This window comes from Sus scrofa, chromosome 14, assembly GCF_000003025.6.
Source record: "Sus scrofa isolate TJ Tabasco breed Duroc chromosome 14, Sscrofa11.1, whole genome shotgun sequence".
NCBI lineage: Eukaryota > Metazoa > Chordata > Mammalia > Artiodactyla > Suidae > Sus > Sus scrofa.
This window is the reverse complement of record NC_010456.5, coordinates 34,437,948-34,460,747: the sequence shown is the minus strand read 5'-3', so window position 1 is coordinate 34,460,747 and position 22,800 is coordinate 34,437,948. Positions and strand designations below refer to the sequence as shown.

At 39.0% G+C, this 22,800-nt stretch overlaps 1 protein-coding gene across 3 annotated transcripts in view; it reads right to left on the bottom strand.

The window, feature by feature from the left end:
- The window catches only part of TAOK3 (TAO kinase 3), a 192,219-nt gene that overhangs the window by 53,487 nt on the left and 115,932 nt on the right, over positions 1-22,800 (bottom strand). For all 3 annotated transcript variants that reach the window (XM_001924400.7, XM_021073054.1, XM_003483429.4), the window contains 4 exons: positions 11,947-12,040; positions 10,755-10,836; positions 4,739-4,906; positions 1,349-1,555 (listed from right to left, as the gene is read on the bottom strand). In XM_001924400.7, coding sequence (XP_001924435.2) covers positions 1,349-1,555; positions 4,739-4,906; positions 10,755-10,836; positions 11,947-12,040 — 551 coding nt within the window. The remainder of the gene's footprint in view (positions 1-1,348; positions 1,556-4,738; positions 4,907-10,754; positions 10,837-11,946; positions 12,041-22,800) is intronic.

Here is a 22,800-nt window from a genome sequence, read left to right as displayed (position 1 = left end):
TGTCTCTGATGTTTTAGCGTAAATGTCACTTCATTGGAGGAAGGGAGACTTTTCCCTACTTCCTGCTAAAGCCCTCTTTTATCCAGAGCAAATTTATAATTACATGATATAGTTACTTGATTATTTGCTTAACCTCCCCCACAGATAATAAGCTCTAAGAAGGCATCATGTCTGTTTTATTTGTCTGTATCCACAGAGCCTACTGTAGTTCCTAGCAAATAATAAAGGTCCCCAGCAATGTTTGCTGAATAAATGAATAAGTTAATCAATTCAGAAAATAAATGTATATTCCACTATTCATGACATGGACTGCCCTTCACCCTTACCTGTTCAATTTCCTTTTACTCCTAAGGAAAATGCACAACCAATAGAAGTCTGAATGAAAAAAAAATTCTTAAATTTGTTCTCCTACTAGAATTAGAGTGTGATCACTGATATTTACTAAAATAAATACATACAGTATACAGGTAAGGATAACCTGACCCCCTTGCTGTACAGTGGGAAAATAAAATTAAAAAAAAAAAAAAAGAAAAGAAAATAAATACATACACAACTCACATATACCCACTAAAGAAAAAGTTATGAAGGATTCTTTTCCACTGTTCCACACTATGGCCTGCTTACCTAAGGACACTTAAATCACTTTTGGGAATTCTTCCAAAGACTTATTGATAATTCTGTGAAATACTCATTTTATAGAAATTACTTTGAAAGAAGCTCTGAAATATTTTTCATTTTTTAAATAAAGTATTTCAGTTTATAAACCATGATAGGCTTGAATGAAATGAGGCTCTTCAATTGGAAAAGTAAAGTCAAAACAAAAATCAGAATCATTCACTCAAAAGCCAGAACATTGAAGCAGACAGAAAGTTAGTCTTAGGAACAATAAATCCAAGAAGCAATAGAAAAGAGTGGAAACTGCTTCTAAAACAAAGAGTATTTGGGGACCATTCAGTAAGAAACATACTTCTGAAAGAACATACTTCTAAAAGGTCACAACAAATGGGTTTTTCCTCGAAAGACTTTAAGATCTACAGTATTAAGGTTATTGGTTTAGAGAGGAACTTACCAGTTTCTTTGACTTGGAGATTTATGGATTTACTTATTTTTGTTTATCGAAGGTGGCAGACATCAGAGTAGCAAGAGAGGAATGTGAAGAAATAGGCACAGATACAGCTTGCCTAGTCCTTCATTATCTTTTTACTGTAACTGAACTATCATATGCTAGGTTGAGTACCACCTTTCAGTTGAAAAAAGGGAATTAAAACTATCTGGATGCTACATGACCTGAGCTGGCTTCAGTATAATGGCAAACGCCTAGAGCTGTGAAGGGGACCATGGAACCTACCTTTTTGTGCACAACAGAGGAACTGGAATTTAGTGGGCTTTCCTCATCATGCATCATTACAAGTTCAGAGCTGCTGTCATCCATGACTTCCTGCATGCTGTTCACACTGCTGCTCTGGCTGCCTGTGCTCACAGACATGCTTGGGATAGAATGGTTGCTGCCCAGGCTGTCCATTTCCCTTCTCAGGCTGGTACCATGTTCGCTGTCCTATAAAAACGGCGCACTCAGGTTAAAAAAGAATGACTGGAGATAAAGCACCAATCCATTGACTAAGCTATTAAGCAAACTCAATTTTGCAATGCCAAGGTGCTTTTCTGCCAAATCTACAAGGATAAACTTTTCATGTGGTGGTTCCACTACTTTCTCACCATTTTCAGACATCTCCAATTCACCTCAATGCCTTCCCCAGGGGCCATTCTAGATGTGTGTCGTGGGTCATAAGACTCCAAATGATGCTCTCCCAGGGCTTTCCCCTGTCATATGCAACTATCACACTATTATATTGCTATTCAGTAAGCAGTATTAGGCCAGGTTTCTAAGAGACGTTCAGGAACATCAAGGTGCTAGGGAAAGGCTGCAGGCTACTGAACAGGTGACCACTAGGATACCTGCAGACAAGGCAGTGGTTACCTGAAACTAAATGAGAGTGAAGTGGGTTTTCAGAGATTTGATAAGCAATATGCTCCTTGGCAAGTCACTATTGAGTAACTTCATAGCTAAGCAGGGATATTAATTCTACTGTCCCGGACAGGTAATTAAATTCTGCCTCCCTCAAGCAATTCTATCATGCTTACCTCTGTAATCTTATTAAATATATCTGTTAAATAATACTGGTATTCATCACTACTAGTCCAAAGCCTACTATTTGAGAAGTGGTAAAATAATCAGAACATATAATTTATCCATCACAGTGGGATATCTTTTGATGCAAGATTAAATAATATAATTAAAGCAACTTAGCTCCAAAAAAACTCCATTTTCAAAAAACCATACCATACATACATAATGTTAATGAATTGTTGCTTAGCCATGGAAATATAAGCAATCACTGACAAAGGTAATTTGGTAATTTAAAATGTTAGATAATATATTACATTATAATAAGTGTTATTTTCCTAATTAAAGGGGACCATTTGTATATATGCAATTAAGAGATTTTATATTCCAATTCAACTTTCTTATTTTTTATAATTATTGATAAATAACTTTGTTTTATTTTCTTTTATATTAAAAAACTAAACTAAACTAAAATTCATTCTTCATTCTTTTTCTCTCTCTCTTTTTTTTTTTGTCCATACCCATGGTATGTGAAAGTCTCAGGCCAGGGATTGAACCTCTGCCACAGCAGTGACCTGAGCAGCATGAGTGACAATGCCACCAGGAAACAGCTCTTTTCCTGTTTTTTAATCTAGTTATACAAGAAGAGGAGTCCTTTCTTTTGTTCAAGGCTAATCCCTGTGCTAATGTTCTTGCTCCTGTGTACTTCCTGAGATCCTCCTTCTCTAACTACATCTCTTTCCTCTATCTTCAGTGTCTCTGTCCAGGCTCCTTGGCCTCTGCATATAAATACAAAGAGGCCTGCCCTATATTTATGTACCTTTCTATATACTTGTCCTTTAGTCACCATTCCTTCTTGGCCAAACCTATGAATTTTAAAATAACCAACTTTTGCCATCTCTGCTTTCTCACTTCCCATTCATTCTACGACCCACAGTAATTTACTATTCACCCTCACTATTTCTGTAAAACAGCTTTTACTAAGGCCATCAAGAAGGCCCTACTTGTAAAACCCAGTTAACACTGTTTTTGGTCCTTGTCTAACTTGACCACATTGTGGCATCAGATGGTATTGGCTGCTCCTTTCTTGAAACAATCCATGCTTAACATCTGTGATGCCTTTTTCTCCTAAGTCTCCCTTTTCTTATACAGCATGGGCCCTCTTCTCATTCTAAATTCAACTCCTTGATTCATCATTATTTAAATAAATGCTCTTGACCCCCAACCAACCACTCTTCACTCAGACCTCTTTCATGTGTTCTAGATCTGCATTTCCCAACCAAATGCTAGACATCTCTGTTCAAATGTTCCAACTGTCATTACCCTTGCCTTCAACTAATCCTTCTTAAGTTACTTGAATAAGAAACCAGAAAGTTATCTTTCCTTTGAAAACCCCATCTGTATACTCTGTCAGTACATATGATGCCAGGACCTTAAAATTAATAGGCAACAAAGTGAAATCATCCCAAACCTACACTTTCTCCTTGGTTCTTTTTCACTGTTCTTGGTATTGACATACTCTAGTCACCTAGGCTCAAATCATCATAAACTCCTCCTCACTGCCATGGTCACTTTCAATGAGAAGCACTGTATTATCAAATCTACTTCTACAGTGTTTCTCAAATATTCCTTCCCTCCTCCCCCCTTCCCATAGATAGTGCCCTTATTACCTCTTGTGTAGACTATTATCCAGAATCTTACTCATTCAAATCCATCTTACACTCTATTGCCAGGAAAATCTTCCTAAAGCACAGCAGTTTCTTGAGTCTAAAATGCCCTATACCAGCCTGTCAGAAACTATCTGTATCTTCACTAATCCCCACCAGCAGATGACTTCTCTCTCCCTACTATGGACCTTTGCATGGTGCTCTAACTCTATAGCATTCTTCATACTTTGCCTTATATTTAAGAGTTCTTTTTTCTTTTTTTTTTTTGGTCTTTTTGCTATTTCTTGGGCTGCTCCTGCGGCATATGGAGGTTCCCAGGCTAGGGGTCCAATCGGAGCTGTAGCCACTGGCCTACGCCAGAGCCACAGCAACGCGGGATCTGAGCCGCGTCTGCGACCTACACCACAGCTCACGGCAACGCCAGATTGTTAACCCACTGAGCAAGGGCAGGGACCGAACCTGCAACCTCATGGTTCCTAGTCGGATTCACTAACCACTGCGCCACACGGGAACTCCAAGAGTTCTTTTATAAATGTCTCTTCTGGGGAGTTCCTGTAGTGGCTCAGTGGTTAACAAACCCAACTAGGAACCGTGAGGTTACGGGTTTGATCCCTGGCCTCACTCAGTGGATTAAGGATCTGGCATTGCTGTGAGCTGTAGTATAGGTCGCAGATGCGGCTCAGATCCCACGTTGCTGTGGCTGTGGTGTAGGCCAGAAGCTGTAGCTCCAGTTGGACCCTTAGCCTGGGAACCTCCATATGCCGCGGGAGCGGCCCTAAAAAGGCAAAAAGGCAAAAAAAAGTCTCTTCCGCAACGCTGCATGTCTCTTAAGGCAGAGAGCATCAATTGCACTGTTATCTCCAAGGTTTTTTTTATAGTGCCCTGTCCAGAACTTTGTCACATAGTAGGCACTCTTTAAGTGCTGGCTAAAATAGAAAGAACCTACTTCTTCATCCTCCTGTGACTCATTCAAGGGTCCATTTCGTGTCTCTTGGAAAAGGATTTTTTTCATTTTCCGGTACTGCAGGTTATCTAGCTCACGAACAGCATCTTTAGTCCTCTGTATGAGGTCAATCAGGACACGGAGTGGTCGGTCTCTCCGAACAAAGTCATGCTGATTAAGGGAGGAGAAAAAAACAGAAAATGATAATGAGGAAATATATTTTTAGGTACAAGATTTAGATATAAAAGTAAATAGACATAAAATAGTTCTGTGGATTTTGTAGTAATAATAAGGTATGATTTTCATTTCATGTAGCCTCTCATACAGTACATATCTCATGAAGTGAGAGATTTATGATTTTCTCTTCTTCCTCAAGCGTCATTTTGTGGACTTTGAGAATTTACTTGAGAATGCTTGAGGTTTCCATTATCATACAAGTAATAACAATGACTAGAACTTTAAATAGTAGCTGAGAGGCTTGTGACTTTCACATCGAAAAGTACAAAATAAGAAAAAGCAATGCAAAGTATAGAATATTCTTGTTATAATTTTCCTCAATCCTCTTCCCCACCCTACACTACCCCTTTTTTTGGCTGTACCCATACTACGCGGAAGTTCCCAGACCAGGGATCAAACCAGCACCACAACAGTGACCTGAACCACAGGAGTGATAAAACTGGATGCTTAACACACTGAGCCACCAGGGAACTCCACATACACTACCCATATATTCATTTATTTATTTGGCTTTGCAGGGCTGTACCTGTGGCATATGGAAGTTCCCAGACTTGGGGTCAAATCAGAGCTGCAGCTGCCAGTCTAAGCCCCAGCCACAGCAACACAGGATGTGAGCCATGTCTTTGACCTATACCACAGCTTACGACAACACTGGATCCTTAACCCACTGAGTGTGGCCAGGGATCAAACCAGCGTCCTCATGGATACTAGTTGGATTTGCTGCCACTGAGCCATGACAGGAATTCTAATACACTATCCTTTTAAAAACAAACTCGTATATATATTTTGTTTGCTATTTCTGTGGTCATATGTAATGTATGCTTGAAAATATGGTCGCCATTCCATTTATCCAGAGGTCAGAATTCTGGTAACTTCATCTTCCCTTTACAGAACTGTATAACCAGAAATAAGGGGAAAGGGCCACTGAGGAGTGAAAACAATTGCCCCAAAGTCCATAAGCTTTTCTTGGTATAAACAGTATTCACTTTCAATATTATCAATGATCTTTAACACTGATTCTGGTTTCCTGGTTTCTCAGCCTACAGCAGTTTAGAAAGAGGGAACAAAAGTGGGACAACAAAGGACCAAGAACTGTTAGAGGGATTACTTGTGATAGAAAGAGGAATCTTTTGAAAGTTCTCTGACCACAACAGAAAGAAAGAGAGGGAAATTCCATAACTGACACAGACCAACCAGCCAAATAAAAACAAACCAAAGTTTGTGAGCTATTTTGCAAAGGGGAAAATGCCCTTCATATAGTCCTTTTATACTCTACAAGTTCATGAAATGCTACTGTTTTGGAGCCATCAAGAAGTGAAATTATGCTTTCTTTAAGAAGGCAAAGAAGCGTATCATTTATTTTGACATGATTACCACAGAAAATGATCAAAAGTAAGAAGAGAGGGTTTTGATTTTTAAAGAAAAGGTTCAGTTATGTGGAAAATTCACATTAAGTGGAGTTCCCATCATAGCTCAGCAGTTGACGAACCCGACTAATATCCATGAGGATTCGGGTTCGATTCCTGGCCTTGCTCAGTGGGTTGGAGATCCAGCATTGCCGTGAGCTGTGGTGCAGGTGGCAGACTTGGCTCGGATCCACAGTTGCTGTGGCCGTGGTGTAGGCCGGCAGCTATAGCTCCAATTCGACCCCTAGCCTAAGAACTTCTACATGCCGCAAGTGCAGCCCTAAAAAGACCAAAAAAAAAAAAAAAAAAAAAAAAAAAAAAAAAAAAAGAAAGAAAAGAAAAGAAAGAAAATTCACTTAAATGAAATTATAATTTGAAAGCTTTGGGAAAATGAGGTATAATGGGGTAGGCCTTAAAAGAATGGAATAGGTTTAATTTCTCTTTAGGTTAAACAGAAAAGAGGAGAAAGACCACTGTGAGAGAAAAAAAAAAGCCTTGTGGTTCTTCATCCCAACTTTGCTGTTCAGGGAATTGTGGCTTTTGCTCCCTTTTTAAAAATAAAATATCTCTTCCTCTGCAAAGAGTCCTTTCTGAAAATGAAACATCATTCCCAGAAGGAAGTGTAGCCTGCCTATTTCAAGAGGAGAATGAGAGAGAGAAAGTAAATTATTTTGCTACTCCAGTGCCTGCAATTAGACAAGAGCAAATTGGTTTTTAGCAAACCTAGGATACTGAATTTTAGAGCAGAAATAATAGCTCTTAGAAATTCTTTTAATTCCAAGGTGAAGAAATTTAGGCCCAGAGGGGTTAAGTGATTCACACAGCTATACAGCAGAAGAGCTAGGCCTGCAACCCAGATATCTTTACTTTGGGTTTCTTCTCGGATGATCTCCCACAATTCTCTTTCTAAAACAGATTTTATCATGTCATTTGTTGTGACAGATGCTGTATCCCATTTGTCCTCCATTCCAACTTCTTTTCTTTGCCTTCCTTTATAGTAAAGAAGAAAAAACACAAGAGTTGGACTCCACCTCTGATGCAGTTACAGATAACAATAAGCTCTGGCCAGTGAGATATAGGCCATATAGGCCAAAGCCCTGAGGAAGGCTTTGTTTTCCAGAATAAAAAGCAAGGCACAGGAAGAGAAGGCCTTTGGCCCTTTGCTCTACCTCCTTTCTCCTGCCTGGAATAAAGAGTTCCAGAGATACAGGAGCCATTTTATGACCAAGAAGATAAAAGTCACGTGCTAATAAGGATGGTGAAGTAGCAAGACAGGAGGAGCTTCTGAGCTTTTTACAGCTCTGGACTGCTTCTAACATGTCCTTTCCCAATGTCCTAGACTTCTTATTCCATGAGGTAATTAAACCCTTATCTATTTATGTGTTTTAAAATTGATACACTCAAAGTCTTATAAACGTCTCCCTTCCTCTACTGTAAAGTATGGCCCTTTATATATATATAGCCAGGTTCCTGCTTGAAGTTTAGGCTTCAATCTAGTCACTCCTATGCCTCCTTCCTACCCAATGCACAGCAGATTCTAGATCAATCTTGCCTCATGCTATGCATTTCACACCTGCATGTCTCTGCTCCTGTTCTTCTCTTTGTCTCCAATCCTATCTCCTCACTGTTCCCAAACCCATACAGTTGGAGATTCTCAGACAATTTTAAAAGAATAGTGTTTTTGTTCTTGGAAATATATTTCCTTTGAATATTTAAATAAAACAGAGAAATGCAAGTAAAAGAAGGAATTCCCATTGTGGCTCAGTGGGTTAGGAACCCAACTAGCATTCATGAGGATGTGGGTTTGATTCCTGGCCTCTCTCAGTGGTTTAAGGAAGAACTGCAGTGTATGTACAGATGTGGCTGAGATCTGGTGTTGCTGTGGCTGTGGTGTAGGCCAAAAAATTAATCTCTGATTCGACCCCTAGCCTGGAAACTTCCATATGCTGCAAGTGCGGCCCTAAAAAGAAAAAAGAAAAAAAAGAAAAAAAAAAGGTGAAAAAAAGAAAAGAAAGTAAAAGAAAATCACACCAAATTCTGCCACCTAGAAATAAATATTAACTTATGAAATATCATTTTAGACACTCTCCCTCTCTCCTACATTTTTCTAGTTACATTACTATTTTTACATTGTTAATATTTACAACATTTATATTCTGCCTTTTTTTTTCCTTTTAGGCTGCCCTATAGCATATTGAGTTCCCAGGCCAAGGAGCAGATTCAAGTCACAGCTGCAGCAATGCTGGATCCTCAACCCACCATGCCAGACCAGGGATCAAACCTGCATCCCAGTGTTCCAGGTACACTTCTGATCCTGTTGTGCCATAGTGGAACTCCACAATTTTTTCTTTTTGGCCATGCCTGCAACATGTGGAAGCTCCTGGGCCAAGGATCAAACCCACACCACAGCAGTAACCAGAGCCAAAGTAGTGACATTGCCAGATCTTTAACCTGCTGAGCCACCAAGAAGAATGTATGAACTCCATATATTCTGCTTTTTAACCACAGCAATTTTACTTTAGTTTTCCATTTAAGTTAATTCTACGTGAAGGTGACATTTTTTTTTTAATTTAATGATTTTTATTTTTTGCATTGTAGATGGTTTATAGTGTTCTTTCAATTTTCTACTGTTCAGCAAGGTGACCCAGTCACACATACATATGAAAGTGACATTTTAACATCAGGAATAAAATTTGAGGAAAAGATGAATTATTTAAAAATACTTGATGGAGTTCCCATTGTGGCTTAGCAGGTTAGGAGCCCAACATAGCGTCCGTGAGGATGCAGGCTGGATCCCTGGCCTCGCTCAGTACATTAAGGATCTAGCATTGATGCAAGCTATGTGTGGCATAGGTCACAGATGTGGCTCAGATCTGGCATTGCCAAGGCTGTGGCATAGGCTACCAGTTGGAGCTCTGATTGGATCACTAGCCTAGGAACTTCCATTTGCACAGAGGTGGCCCTAAAAAGAAAAAAAGTTGGGGGATGGGAGTTCCTGCTACAGTGCAATGGATTTATCTGCAGGACCAGGATGCCAGTTTGATCCCCAGCCTGTCACAGTGGGTGAAAGGATCTACCTCTGCCGCACATGTGGCAGAGGTCGGATCTGATACCTGGGCTTGGAACTCCATATCCTGCAAGGCGGCAAAAAAAAAATTAAAAAAAAAAAAAAGGCGGGGGGTGGGGGGAAGAACTAGGTAGCGCCAAATGGAGAAAAATAGTTGAATTCCTTACAACAAATTTCTACAAGACTTCCCCTGAAAAGCCCAGGATAAAGAATGTCAAAAGAGAAATAAGTGAGTTTCTGCTATGGCGCAGTGGGTTAAAAATTTTAAAAAAACATATTTACATTTTTTTCTTAAAAATTTTTTGTAATTGCACAATAGCAAAATTCAGCCAATTTACTGATGAAAGAAAAATTAAGGGAGCAAAAAGGAGGAAGGGAAGATGGAAGAAAGAGTGAATTAGGGACTAGAGAAATAGGTAAAAGGACTGGTGGTGAACATCAAATTTATGTTTTATTTTTTAATTTTTTGCCTTTTAAGGGCACACCCTTGGCACAAATTTCAGAAAGTAAAAATAGAGTGGGAGAGTAGGAAAGAAAATTGTCTCTAGAGTTACCAAGCAATGTCACCCTTTTTTTACATGTCCTTCTAGAGATATTCTATGCATATAGGAGTAAATATTCTTTTTTATTTTTCCACCAATGGTAGCAAACTATAAACCCTGTTCTACCCTGAATTTTTTAGGTTAGTGTTTTGAGTATTGTTCCAAATCACTACATGCAAAACTATCTCATCCTTTCTAATGGCTCCATTACATTCTCAGATGGACTGTAATATTTATAACTAACTCATTTATGGTGTTTGCAGTCTTCTGCTATTACAAACTGAGCTGGAATGAGTATTCTTACACATGTGTCATTTTGTACCTGTAAATGTGTTTTATGTATTTATCACATATCTTCACTGCCTGATGATCTGGCAATAACCTAACTGAAAATCTCAGAGTTAGTATTTGAACCACTGGCAGACTTGGTCCAGAAAGCATTGCATTAAAGTTCATGCAGATATTGGTTACAGGAATATCACAGTGATGACCATAGCAGGGAGAAATATTCTTTGTCATAAGGCAAAAGGAGTGGGGAAGAAAAAGAAAAGGGAAAGATAGGGGGGAAAACTATCCACACGGAATATGTAGCACAATCCTTGTGATAATCTTGCTACTTGTGTGCTGAGCCGCTATCTATGGATAAATGACAAGGCAGCACATTCTAATCCAGTTTGTCATGATGAACTGCCACAGGAATGATTTACTATGTTCCACTACAACATGACTTTAAATCCCCCTCCTCAAATATAAATTTGAAAAATTACCCGTAATAGTTCCGCTGATGTTGGCCTTTCCTGAGGCATTTTCTGCAAGCAGTAATCAACAAATCTCCTAAAGGAGTCCGTCCTGTGTGTGCAAACATATGGAAAGAAAGTAAAATCAGAGTCTGTAGAAAACACTGATCACTTTAAATAATTTTCATCTACAGGAAAAAAAAATTTTTTTGCCACGCCTGCAGCATGTGGAAATCCCTGGGCTGGGATTGAACCTGCGCCATGGCAGTGATCTGAGCTGCTGCAGGGACAACGTCTGAGATGTATACTGCTGTGCCACAGGGGAAATCCCACAAACCATATATTTTAGATTTTTAATAAAATATTTTGGAATATGAGTTCCTGTCATGGCACAGCAGAAACAAATCTGACCAGGAACCATGAGGTTATGGGTTCGATTCTTGGCCTTGCTCAGTGGGTTAAGGATTCGGCGTTGCTGTGAGCTGTGGTGTGGGTCGCAGACACAGCTCAGATCTGGACTTGCTGTGGCTATGGTGTAGGCTGGCAGCTGTAGCTCTGATTAGATCCCTAGCTTGGGAACCTACATATGCTGCGAGTGCGGCCCTAAAAAAAAAAAAAAAAAACAAAAAACATTTTGGAATAACAGGAGAATGGAACCATTTTCAAGTTTAAGGTATCTCTTGAAAATTCTATTCTGTCTACTCTTTTTTGACACTGCCCTTTTTCTATAACTCTGTGACCCCAGTAGTTATCAAAATGCAAAAATTTTCAGCAAGGAACAATACATTTTCTGAGTAGATAGTATATGATCTGGCTCAAGACGTTTAAATATATATACAGTAAAGAAAAAAATGACAACTGGAAAAATAACAACATCAGAGAGGATGTTTTATCTCTGCTGAGAAGTGATAAGACTGAGATGATCAATGTGAGACCATCATGACTTAAAGAGATTAGACTTATTAGGAAGGGGCATGTACCCTGTAGAATTTCAGTTACTGCACACAGTAAGAACAAAAACCATAATGAGAGCTGAAATAAAGTGTGTGTGTGTGTGTGTGTGTAGACAGTTTAGGCCTATAAAGCATCAATGTCCATTATCATAATATGCAGTGAACGAATGAAATGCTCTCTAGGTCAAATATTTAAAATGTAATTTAATGAAAGTACCAAATATAAATGGTGACTTTCTCAGAGACTTAAAATAACAGCTCACTCTTACCATTCATTAGACTGTAACGTTGGGGAGTCATTCTGGGCAATGTGATACAAGGCACTCATGGCGTTCATGTTGAAAAGAGGGGGTTTCCGTTCCGCTGAAAGAAAAGAAACATGATAAAAGAGTTCTTGAAAGAAATCCGACAGATAGAGAAATAAGGAACTATGAGCAAAGCTTTGCCGCTAAATAGAGAGTGTTATTATTATCACGCCACATAATCCACTTATTTTAATCCCTATAAGGTCGCCCAGGATAGAAGAAGCTGCAGGTCATCGTAAAGTACACTGGAAAAGCTCCTAACAGAACCCATTTCAAGAGAGTGAAAATAAAACTTTCTCATTTTTACATATATCTTCAAAAAGCTGATCTTTGTTGCCTTCCCACAAGAGGTAGGAATAGCTTCATGTACATTCATTTTACTTAAAAAACATGTATTCATTGAAAAAAATTTAGAAAGCATGGAGTAGAATGAAAACAGATGATTATTATGGAATGGAACATCTTAAACATTACTAACATAGTATGGGCAATAAAGTAATTCAATTCAATAAACACTGTTTGAAGGCTCATCGAGGCCAAAGAATTGGTCCGAGTGTGGATGGAGGGGAAAATGGAGGTAGGAAAAGGAGGATAAACATAATAAGCAAGGCTTGCTTCATCCCATTCTAAGGAGAAACTTGGTGACTCAGATATTTCTTGCAGAAGAAGACTCCATGCCAGCCCATCATGATCTCTTCTTTGGAATTTCTACTGCTCTCTTTATTTGTATTTCATTTTTTTGGCTGTGCCTATGGCACACACAAGTTCCTGAGTCAAGGAGTGAACCCCCACCACAGCAGCGACTCGAGCCACAGCAGTGACAATGCTGGATCCTTAACCTGATGAGCCACCAGGGAAATCCCTCTATTGCCCTTTTTAGCATACTGCTCACTTGACATGTGTTCTCCTATTACATTTACATAAATACACAAATCTTTTCTCTCAAAAGAAATCACAAACTCTAAAACAAGCTCTTACAATCCTAATACCCTCACTCTTTTTATTTATTCTCTAGCGTATGTAATAAGATGGTACTCCCATATTAGGTGCTCTGTTTGTTGACCAAAGGAAAGAAAGAAGGTTTTAGTCCAGAGTACAGTTAATTTTATGCTATTTATTAGTTATTATGTCACAGAAGATAAATCACTATCTCATTCTACTGTGTTTACCCTAATGATTCTTTAAATATCCTACTTTGTAATTTATAATCTGATCTCAGGTTTTATTAGAGCATCTTGGTTTTTAAGTAAAGATTGTTCTATTAACCACTTACAAAATGGTGAATTTGGCTTATATTTTGCAATTCTAAGAAACAGAACAAGAACTAAGGGCAGGGAATGGAAGACATTTTCACTCATAGAAGGAAGAACTTGTGAAAGGCCAAAGTGGTAAGACAAAACAAAACCAAAGACAAAAAAAAAACCCCTAAAACCCAGAATGAACAATGTTGAGAGTAGTGAACTTAGAGCTATTGGCAGAGTTCCAGCAGAAGGCAACTTTATTTATTGGTGATACTTGAAGGGGCCTCTTATAATCTTGACTAAATGATCTCTGATATCTTTGAAATATGGTAGTCTATGATTCCACAAATATATATATATATTTTTTTTTTTGTTTTTTTTGCATTTCTAGGGCCACTCCCATGGCATGTGGAGGTTCCCAGGCTAGGGGTCTAATCGGAGCTGTAGCCAATGGCCTACACCACAGCTCACGGCAACGCCAGATCCTTAACCCACTGAGCAAGGCCAGGGATCGAACCTGCAACCTCATGGTTCCTAGTTGGATTCATTAACCACTGAGCCATGACGGGAACTTCACACAAATATTTTTTATTAACTTCTTAACAGTGTACTTTACTCTACCAAATAGATACCAGTATTATGGGGACATAAACTGTTAACAAGTGGAAATTTGAAAGTTGCAGTGTGGACAAAGGGATTTTATACCTGTTTCAAATGTAGAAGACAAAAATAAAATGGCTCAGGTTAAATTTTATTTTATTTATCAGGAATTAGATTTTATGAAGTGTCTAGAGCTTGGCTTTCTGACAACTGCAAGTATTCAAGCCATGTGGAACTAGGAACACATCATGTAAATATCAACGGCTTCCCATCATGTTTAGGATGAAGTCCAGATCCTTAAACCTAGTCTGCTGGCCTTTATTAACATGACCCTGGCTACCTTGAGCACTTCATTCTGAAAAGCAACGTTTCCCCCCGCCTCTTCTCATGCCATCTTTTGCTTCACTGAAAGACACAAGCTCAGAGTCTTTCACAAATGTTGCTCTGTCTGGACTCCCTTCTCACTTTTGTTCCCTAAACTTTATCTGTTAATTCTTTCCAATTCTTCAGGCTTTACCTTAAATATAATAGCTTTTCTGAATTAATTTAACAAATATCTATTCAAGGTTTATTATATGCATACAATCACTTCCTCAGGGAAGCCTTCTCTGACCCTCTCAAGACTAGGCCACTAGATTTTGTCATTGCAAATTATATTTTAACTTTCTACCACCTATCACAATTGTAATTAATGATTTGTGTATTTCTTTACTTGATATGTGTCCTCTTTGTTAAACTTCATGAAGGCAGGGACAATGTCTATTTTGTTCATCTTTGTTGAGCACAGCACCTAGTATAAATTTTGGGGGGCCTCAAAATACTGATTTTAAAAAATACAGGAAAGTAAGCCTAATTAAGGCAAAGAAGAAACCCTGTCAACAAACAAACAACCTTTGTGCAGCATGAAATCTCGAAAATTACTAAGTCAGTCAGTCTTGGGCCATACATCAGATACTATGTGATGGAGTCACTAACTGTTAAAAGGACAGGAAACCTCTCACTCATTAGCAAGAAGTATACAATTAAGCTGCTCAGAAGAATATACACTGCACAGGAGAAACAGCTGGGAAGGGGAACTAAAGAAAGAATAGATGTTCAGAAAGAGGAGGATGAAGGAACAACAACACTAACACCCAATTTTATAGTGATACAAAAGGCAGTAACTCCAATCTGGGGCAGGAATGGTGAGGCCTATAAGTGGCAGACATTCTGCTGTGAAGAAGGCAGGAAGACAGCCGGCCACAAGATGGGTGGAACAGCTCTAGTAGATAATCATGCTACTGAACACATTCCAAACAGAGTACACAGCTCTGTGGTCTGAGAAGCATTTGCTAAGTATCAGTTTCAGATGGCTTCACCTATGTTCAAGTCCTTTGCTAGATGTACGATATAAATCTTCTGAGCCATGGTGACAGGGTTCATTGCTGAGCCAGCATACTATAGAGCAAGGGTTGGAAACTATGGCCTGTGGGCCAAATTTGGCTAACAGTCTGTTTTTACAAAGTTTTATCAGAACACAGCCACGTTCGTTCATTAATGGGTTGTCTATGGCTGCTTTCATGCTACAACAGCAGGGGAGTAGTTATGACAGAGACCGTATGACTGAAAGGACTAATGCACTTATTACCTGGTCCTTAGCTAAAAGTTTGTCAACCCTTATTGTAGAATAAAATAGTCTGCATAGAAGCTCTCCAGATAAACAGCAGAATAGGAACTGGAAGTGCTTTAAAGATACCTTGTGATATGTAATTCATATTTTCTCCAAAGAAAGGAAAAAGGTGAAAGCATAAAAAAGTAAAAAGGTGAATTAACTAAATTAGAGGAAAAAAGTTTCTTTCTTTCCTTCCTTCCTTTTCTTTCCTTCTTTCCTCCCTTTCTTTCTTCCTTCCTTCTTTTTTTGCGCTTTTTAGGGCCACACCTGTGGCATATGGAGGTTCCCAGGCTAGGAGTCAGTAGTTTTCTTTTTTTTGGGTATCTTTGTCTGGTTTTAGTATCAGGGTGATGGTGGCTTCATAGAATGAGTTTGGGAGTGTCCCTTCCTCTGCAATTTTTTGGAATAGGTTTTTTTGTTTTGTTTTGTTTTTTTGTCTTTTCCGTCTTTTGAGGACCGCACCCATGGCATATGGAGGCTCCCAGGCTAGGGATCTAATTGGAGCTGTTGCTGCCGGCCTACACCAGAGTCACAGCAACACTAGATCCCAGCTGCATCTGTGACCTACACCACAGCTCATGGCAACACTGGATCCTTAACCCACTGAGCGAGGCCAGGAATCGAACCCGCAATCTCACGGTTCCTAGTAGGATTTGTTTCTACTGCACCACGACGGGAACTCCCAGGCTAGGAGTCAAACTGGAGCTACAGCCACAGCAACAACAACTCGGGTTCTGAGCTACATATGCAACTTACACCACAGCTCACAGCAACACTGGATCCCCGACCCAGTGAGTGAGGCCAGGAATCAAACCAGCATCCTCATGGATACTAGCTGGAATTGTTTCCTCTGTGCCACAATGGGAACTCCAAAACAATGATGTCTTAATTTAAAGATGATCAAGTTTTTTGTGAATGCTCCACATGTTTTATGAGATCAAGGTTCAGGAAGGAAACGACATTCCCTGTGGTGCAGTGGGTTAAGGATCTGGCGCTGCCACAGCTATGGTACAGGCTGCAACTGTGCAGGTTCCACACCTTTTTTTAAAAAAAAAAATTTTTTTTAGAGCCACACTAGCAGTATATGGAAGTTCCCAGGCTAGGGGTCAAATCAGAGCTATAGCTGCCAGCCTATGCCACAGCCACAGCAACACCAGACCTAAGCCACATCTGCAACCTACACCACAGATCATGGCAATGCTGGATTCTTAACCCACTGAGCGAGGTCAGGGATCAAACCTGTGACCTCAGGAATCTTAGTTGGGTTTGCTACTGCTGAGCTACAATGGGAACTCCTGCGGGTCCCATCCTTGGCCTAAGAATTTCCACATACCATGGGTGAGGCCAAAAAAATAAGTTCAGGAAAGAGAATTCAGTAAAGCCTTTGGACACTGTTCTGCTTGGCAAAGCTCACACTAAATTAGAGCCCTTAGATTGAGCTTTATTTTAATAAAAAAAAAAAGAGAGTACTCCTGCCTTTAGATAAATACTTCATGAAAAGGCAGGAGATTAATGAATAAATTGGTTAACAACTGAAGTAATTACTGATCATAGTAATTGCTATTACTTATGGAGCTGTGTCTTCGACCTACACCACAGCTCATGGCAATGCTGGATCCTTAACCCACTGAGTGAGGCCAGGGATCAAACCTTCATCCTCATGGATATTGGTCAGATTCTTAACCTGCTGAGCCACAACATAAGCATTATTACTCCTTTGCCCAACTGAAGAGACTGGGGGTAAGCTAGCCTAAATAATGAAATCAAATTACACAGTAAGTGGCTAAATTGGGATTTCGACCCAGTCCTATAAAACTCCAAATCTGTCTTTTCACTAGGCCTCAATGCCTCTTCAATAACCCTGTGCATTTTATAATAGATAGTACTGGTACTCCGAAATTAAAAAAAAAAAAAAGGAAAAAGAAGCTTTGTAAGACAAAATAGACTGCTGTCCCCTCCAGAGTTATCACAATATTCATTTATTAACATAGTGAGCAGCAACAATAATGTGGAAGAAGGAAATTCCAGGCAGAGAAACTATGTAACAACATTTATGTTTTTTATGTTCTTGTTTTTCTTGGATAATTCATTTCTGAAGAAAGTAAATTGCCTGTCAATGCAGATGAACTGTTTGTCAGCTTCTACCATGATCTGTGCTGGTGAATTAAGGGTCTGTAGTTTAAATTGAAGAGCATCAGATTAACTTCTCTTGAAAAAATCTCAAAAAATAAAATACCCGATAACTGGACAATTTCAACATCCAAGTATTTCCCAAGGATTCATGCATTTAACTAGTTTTTTTTCCCATGGAAGTTCAAATTAGCAAAAGATAATTTGTAACGCAGGTTTTAACCACTTGGGAAACTTGGAGCCTGAACCAAGAAAGAGGGATAGTTCCAGTAAAATGATCCTTTTCCTGTCTTGTGATTTACCTCAGTGATTCAATTTACACTGAATATTTAACATGGGGGCTTTTAAAAAATATACACAGTTATAGAAGAGATATTACAAGGAAAGGGGCATGATCCAACAACTTTCAGTGTAATTTAAATATTAAAAGTAAAATTTTAAGTGTATTATCCAAGGTGTTCCTCTCATAGCTAAGCAGTAATGAATCCAGTTGGTATCCATGAGGACACAGGTTTGATCCCTGGCCTTGCTCAGTGGGTTAAGGACCTGTGAGCTGTAGTGTGGGTGGCATAGGTAGCTTGGATCTGGCATTGCTATGTCTGTGGCGTAGGCTGGCAGCTGCAGCTCAAAGTCGACCCCTAGCCTGGAATTTCCATATGCCACGAGTGCAGCCCCCACTCCCCCCCAATTTTTTTGTTTGTTTGTTTTTTTAAAAAAGTATATTGTCCCGGAGTTTCTGCTGTGGTGCAATGGGATCAGCTGCATCTCTGCAGCACCAGGATGAAGGTTCAATCCCTAGTCCAGCACAGTGGATTAAAGGATCTGGCATTGCCAGATCTGATCCCTGGCCTGAGAACTCTTTAAGCCAAGGGGCGGCCAAAAAAAGGAAAAAAAAAAAAAAAAAAGCAAAAACACAAGAAAGTATATTATCTAGGGAGTTCCCTGGTGGCCTAGTGGTTAAGGACTTGGCATTGTCACTGCTGTGGCTCCTGTTACTGCTGTGCCTTGGGTTCAACCCTTGGCTGGGAACTTTTGCATGACATGGGCAAGGCCAGGAAATAAATAAATTATATTGTTTGTAGCTAGAATTTCATTAAGCCTCAAACATACAGAAAACTTAGAAAAATCATTATTTAAGGTTATATATGCAATTTAATCACCTTTCATGTAAAAAAAAAAACCAAAAAAAAAACCATTTTTCATGTGTCCATTAATAAGATTAAGGACAAGGAAATAGACGTATGGTGAAGCTCTCAAAGGTCTTATATTGTTTATTACATTGCCAATATAATACACTTTGAATACCTGCTGAGAATTTGCATGTCCTTGATAAAAATTTTATTTTATGAATATTAACTGAGCATGTACTATCATCTTTCTCCGAATCTAACATGTCATTGACAATAAGATGATCACAGTTTAAGATGCACCACTATTTTACATACTACTTAGAACAAAATGCTGCCAATTATAATGATAAAATGCTGTTGCTGGTAAAGTACCTCTTGGTTTTATAGAAAGGTTAAAAGGTAAATGGAAAATTTGATAAAGTATGTACTAGGATTGTGATGATGGTGCCTGATATTTACTCTACACATACCATACACCAGATATAATAATAAGCACTTTAAATCCATATTTTCATTTAATCTGGCCAATCCCCTTAAGGGAGGGGATCTTATTATGCAAATTTCATAAAGAGTTAAAATAACTTGACCAAAGTCATACAACTAAGAAAGGGCAGAGCTGAAATTAGAACTCCAGTTTATCTGACTATAGAATCTGTGTTCTTAGGCATAATTTGATACTATCACCTATCAATTTAAAGGAACAGCTGTTGTGGAGGCTAAGACAATTGGGACGCTACTTTGTTCTTTGATTTAGGAAATCATTTTATAAAAGGCAATCAAAGTCACACTGATAGAGAGAGCATGTTGTACATACTGCAATGCTTTTATTTTTTCTTTTGCTTTTTAGGGCTGCACCTGTGGCATATGGAAGTTCCCAGGATAGGGGTCAAATCGGAGCTGCCATCTACAGCCACAGCCACAGTAACTTGGGATCCAAGCCACATCTGGAACCTACACCACAGCTCATAGCAACACTGGATCCTTAACCCACTGAGGGAGAGGCGAGGAATCGAATCTGCATCCCCATGGATACTAGTTGGGTTTGCAACCTGCTGAGCCACAACGGGAACTCCTCAAATTCATTTTTATAAAAAGGTAAAATCAGAATTAAGCACATATGTCTCAAGAGAGGAAATATTAAGGTATCTCCTAGGATGTGCACCTATTTTGCCAATGTCGACTGCCATTTGAACCTCCAGCCATTATAACATCTAAAGAGTATAAAAACGGATGTGATGACCATCTTGAATCATCATAAAAGGGAATGTGCCATTTGCTCTAATTAGGTTAGAAGAAGTAGAATCCATATTTTAAAGATTTTGGTAAGAAAAAACTCATTGGAGTTCCCGTCGTGGTGCAGCGGAAATGAATCCGACTAGGAACCATGAGGTTGTGGGTTCCATCCCTGGCCTCACTCAGTGGTTTAAGGATCTGGCGTTGCCGTGAGCTGTGGTGTAGGTCGCAGAAGTGGCTTGGATCCTGCGTTGCTGTGGCTGTGGCGTAGGCCAGCAGCTGTAGCTCTGATTGAACCCCTAGCTTGGGAACCTCCATATGCTGTGGATGCGGCCCTAGAAAAGACCAAAAAAAAAAACCTTACTAAAACAATGGGGAGGCATTAATAAGCTATAAGGTTCAACTCAGGGGGAACATCCCTTTAAAGTATAGTAACAGGAGTTGTTGCTATAGTTTCAGTGCTATAAGCAAAATTTTGGTTCATTTTACAATATAGACAAAAACAGGAATAATCTTACATATGAATGAAATTAGCTGTTTGAGGATTGATATATGCTAAGCACTATCTTAAACACTTTACATATGTTATTAAAATCTGACAATACATATGATACATATTGCTGCTTTAATTTAGATGAGAAAACTGAGGCTTTGGGAATTTTAGACAATTGTCCAAGGTCTCATAATCAACATGTTACACAATGTGAAAAGCTGTCATTCACATTCTAGACTATGAGAATGCCTGCTGGTGTTATGTGCAGCCACACAAGACAGTCCAGCCAGCTAGGCACTGGTAAAGCCAAGACTCAAATCCAGGCTAACTGCTAATTGTGTGCTGCACAGAGGGTAGTTTTTGTTTTTTCTAACCAAAGGAATGTATATTTATTTCTAATTTTTTAAAAGTTAAATTATTTGATATTTCAAACACATAAAAATTTGCACATTATAACAGACACCTACTGCTTAGATTTAACATTATTTTGCTACATTTGTTTTAGATCTTTTCTCCTAAAAATAAGTAAATATAATTATTCTTCCTCCCTTCAGAATTTACTATTCTGAAAGGATCTCTTACATCAATGTTATGTTTCATTAGTGTGCATATATGTATATATGCTCATAAATAATGTATACAATTATTTCAAAACTTTCATAATTGGCATTAAACTATACCTACACTTTTGTGACTTTCTTTGTTCACTAACTATTCAATGTTATGATCTGAGATTTATCCATGTTGATACATGTAGATCCAGTATAACCTTAACTGTGATACAGGTATTCCATAATCAATTTATCCATTCTTCGTTGGATAAGAATTTAGGTGGTTTCCACCTTTTCTTACTATAAAGAAGGTTGCAGTCTTTATCATTTTCCAGGGTATATGCATAAAATTTCTAAGGTGTATACTTAGAAGTGAAATTGACACTGACACTCCTCAGCCTCATCCTTACTAGGTGTTGCCAACTTGCGCTCCAAAGTGGTTACAATTCTCATTCGTATCAATAGTGTACAGAGTTCCTGGGGTTTTTTTTATTTTCTATTTTTTTTATTTTAATTTTTTTGTCTTTTTTTTTTTTTTTTTTTTTTTAGGGCCACACCTGAAGCATATGGAAGTTCCCAGACTAGCGTTTGAATCAGAGCTGCAGCTGCTGGCCTACACCACAGACACAGCAACGCCAGATCCAAGCCACGTCTGCAACCTACACCACAGCTCATGGCAGCATTGGATCCTTAACCTACTGCGCAAGGCCAGGGATTGAACGGGACTTCTCGTGGATACTAGTTGGGTTTGTTACTGCTGAGCCATTTTTAGCACCTTCTCCAAATTTATTAACCTCTGACTTTAAAAACTTTTACCCCTAGCCCGGGACTCTCATATGGGTGCAGACCTAAAACAAAGACAAAAGACACAAGACACACACAAAAAAAACTTTTACCAATCTGATACATGTGAAACAGTTTTAACTGGCATTTTCCTGATTATTAATGAGGCTGAGTATCTTTTGATGTTTGTTGTCCAGTTAGGTTTTCTTTTCAATGTTAACTGCTTGATTGAATTCATTGCCCATTTTTCTACTGGCTATTAGTCTTTTTTTTTTTTTTTTTTTTTTTTTTTTTTTTTTTGTCTTTTCTAGGGCCACTTCCAGCGGCATATGGAGGTTCCCAGGCTAGGGGTCTAATCAGAGCTGCAGCTGCTGGCCTAAGCCATAACTACAGCAATTTGGGATCGGAGCCACGTCTGCAACCTATGCCACAGCTCACGGCAACGCCGGATTCTTAACCCACTGAGCAAGGCCAGGAATTGAACCCATAACCTCATGGTTCCTAGTCAGATTCGTTAACCACTGAGCCACGACAGGAACTCCCTATTAGTCTTTTTCATTCTGGTAAAGAAATTGTGAAAGTCCTTTATAAATTCTGTGCTAATACTCTGTTGGTTAGATATGTTTAAGCTACTTTCTTTTTTTTTTTTTTTTGTCTTTTTTGCTATTTCTTGGGCCGCTCCTGCGGCACATGGAGGTTCCCAGACTAGGGGTCTTATCAGAGCTGTAGCCACCGGCCTACGCCAGAGGCACAGCAACGCGGGATCCGAGCTGCGTCTGCAACCTACACCACAGCTCACAGCAACGCCGGATCGTTAACCCACTGAGGAAGGGCAGGGACTGAACCCGCAACCTCATGGTTCCTAGTCGGATTCGTTAACCACTGCGCCACGATGGGAACTCCTAAGCTACTTTCATTAGTCAATGCTTATCTTTTTATTTTTGTATTTTTTATAGCTTTATATTTTAAAATACTAAAAGTTATCATACATCATTATTTTTAACAT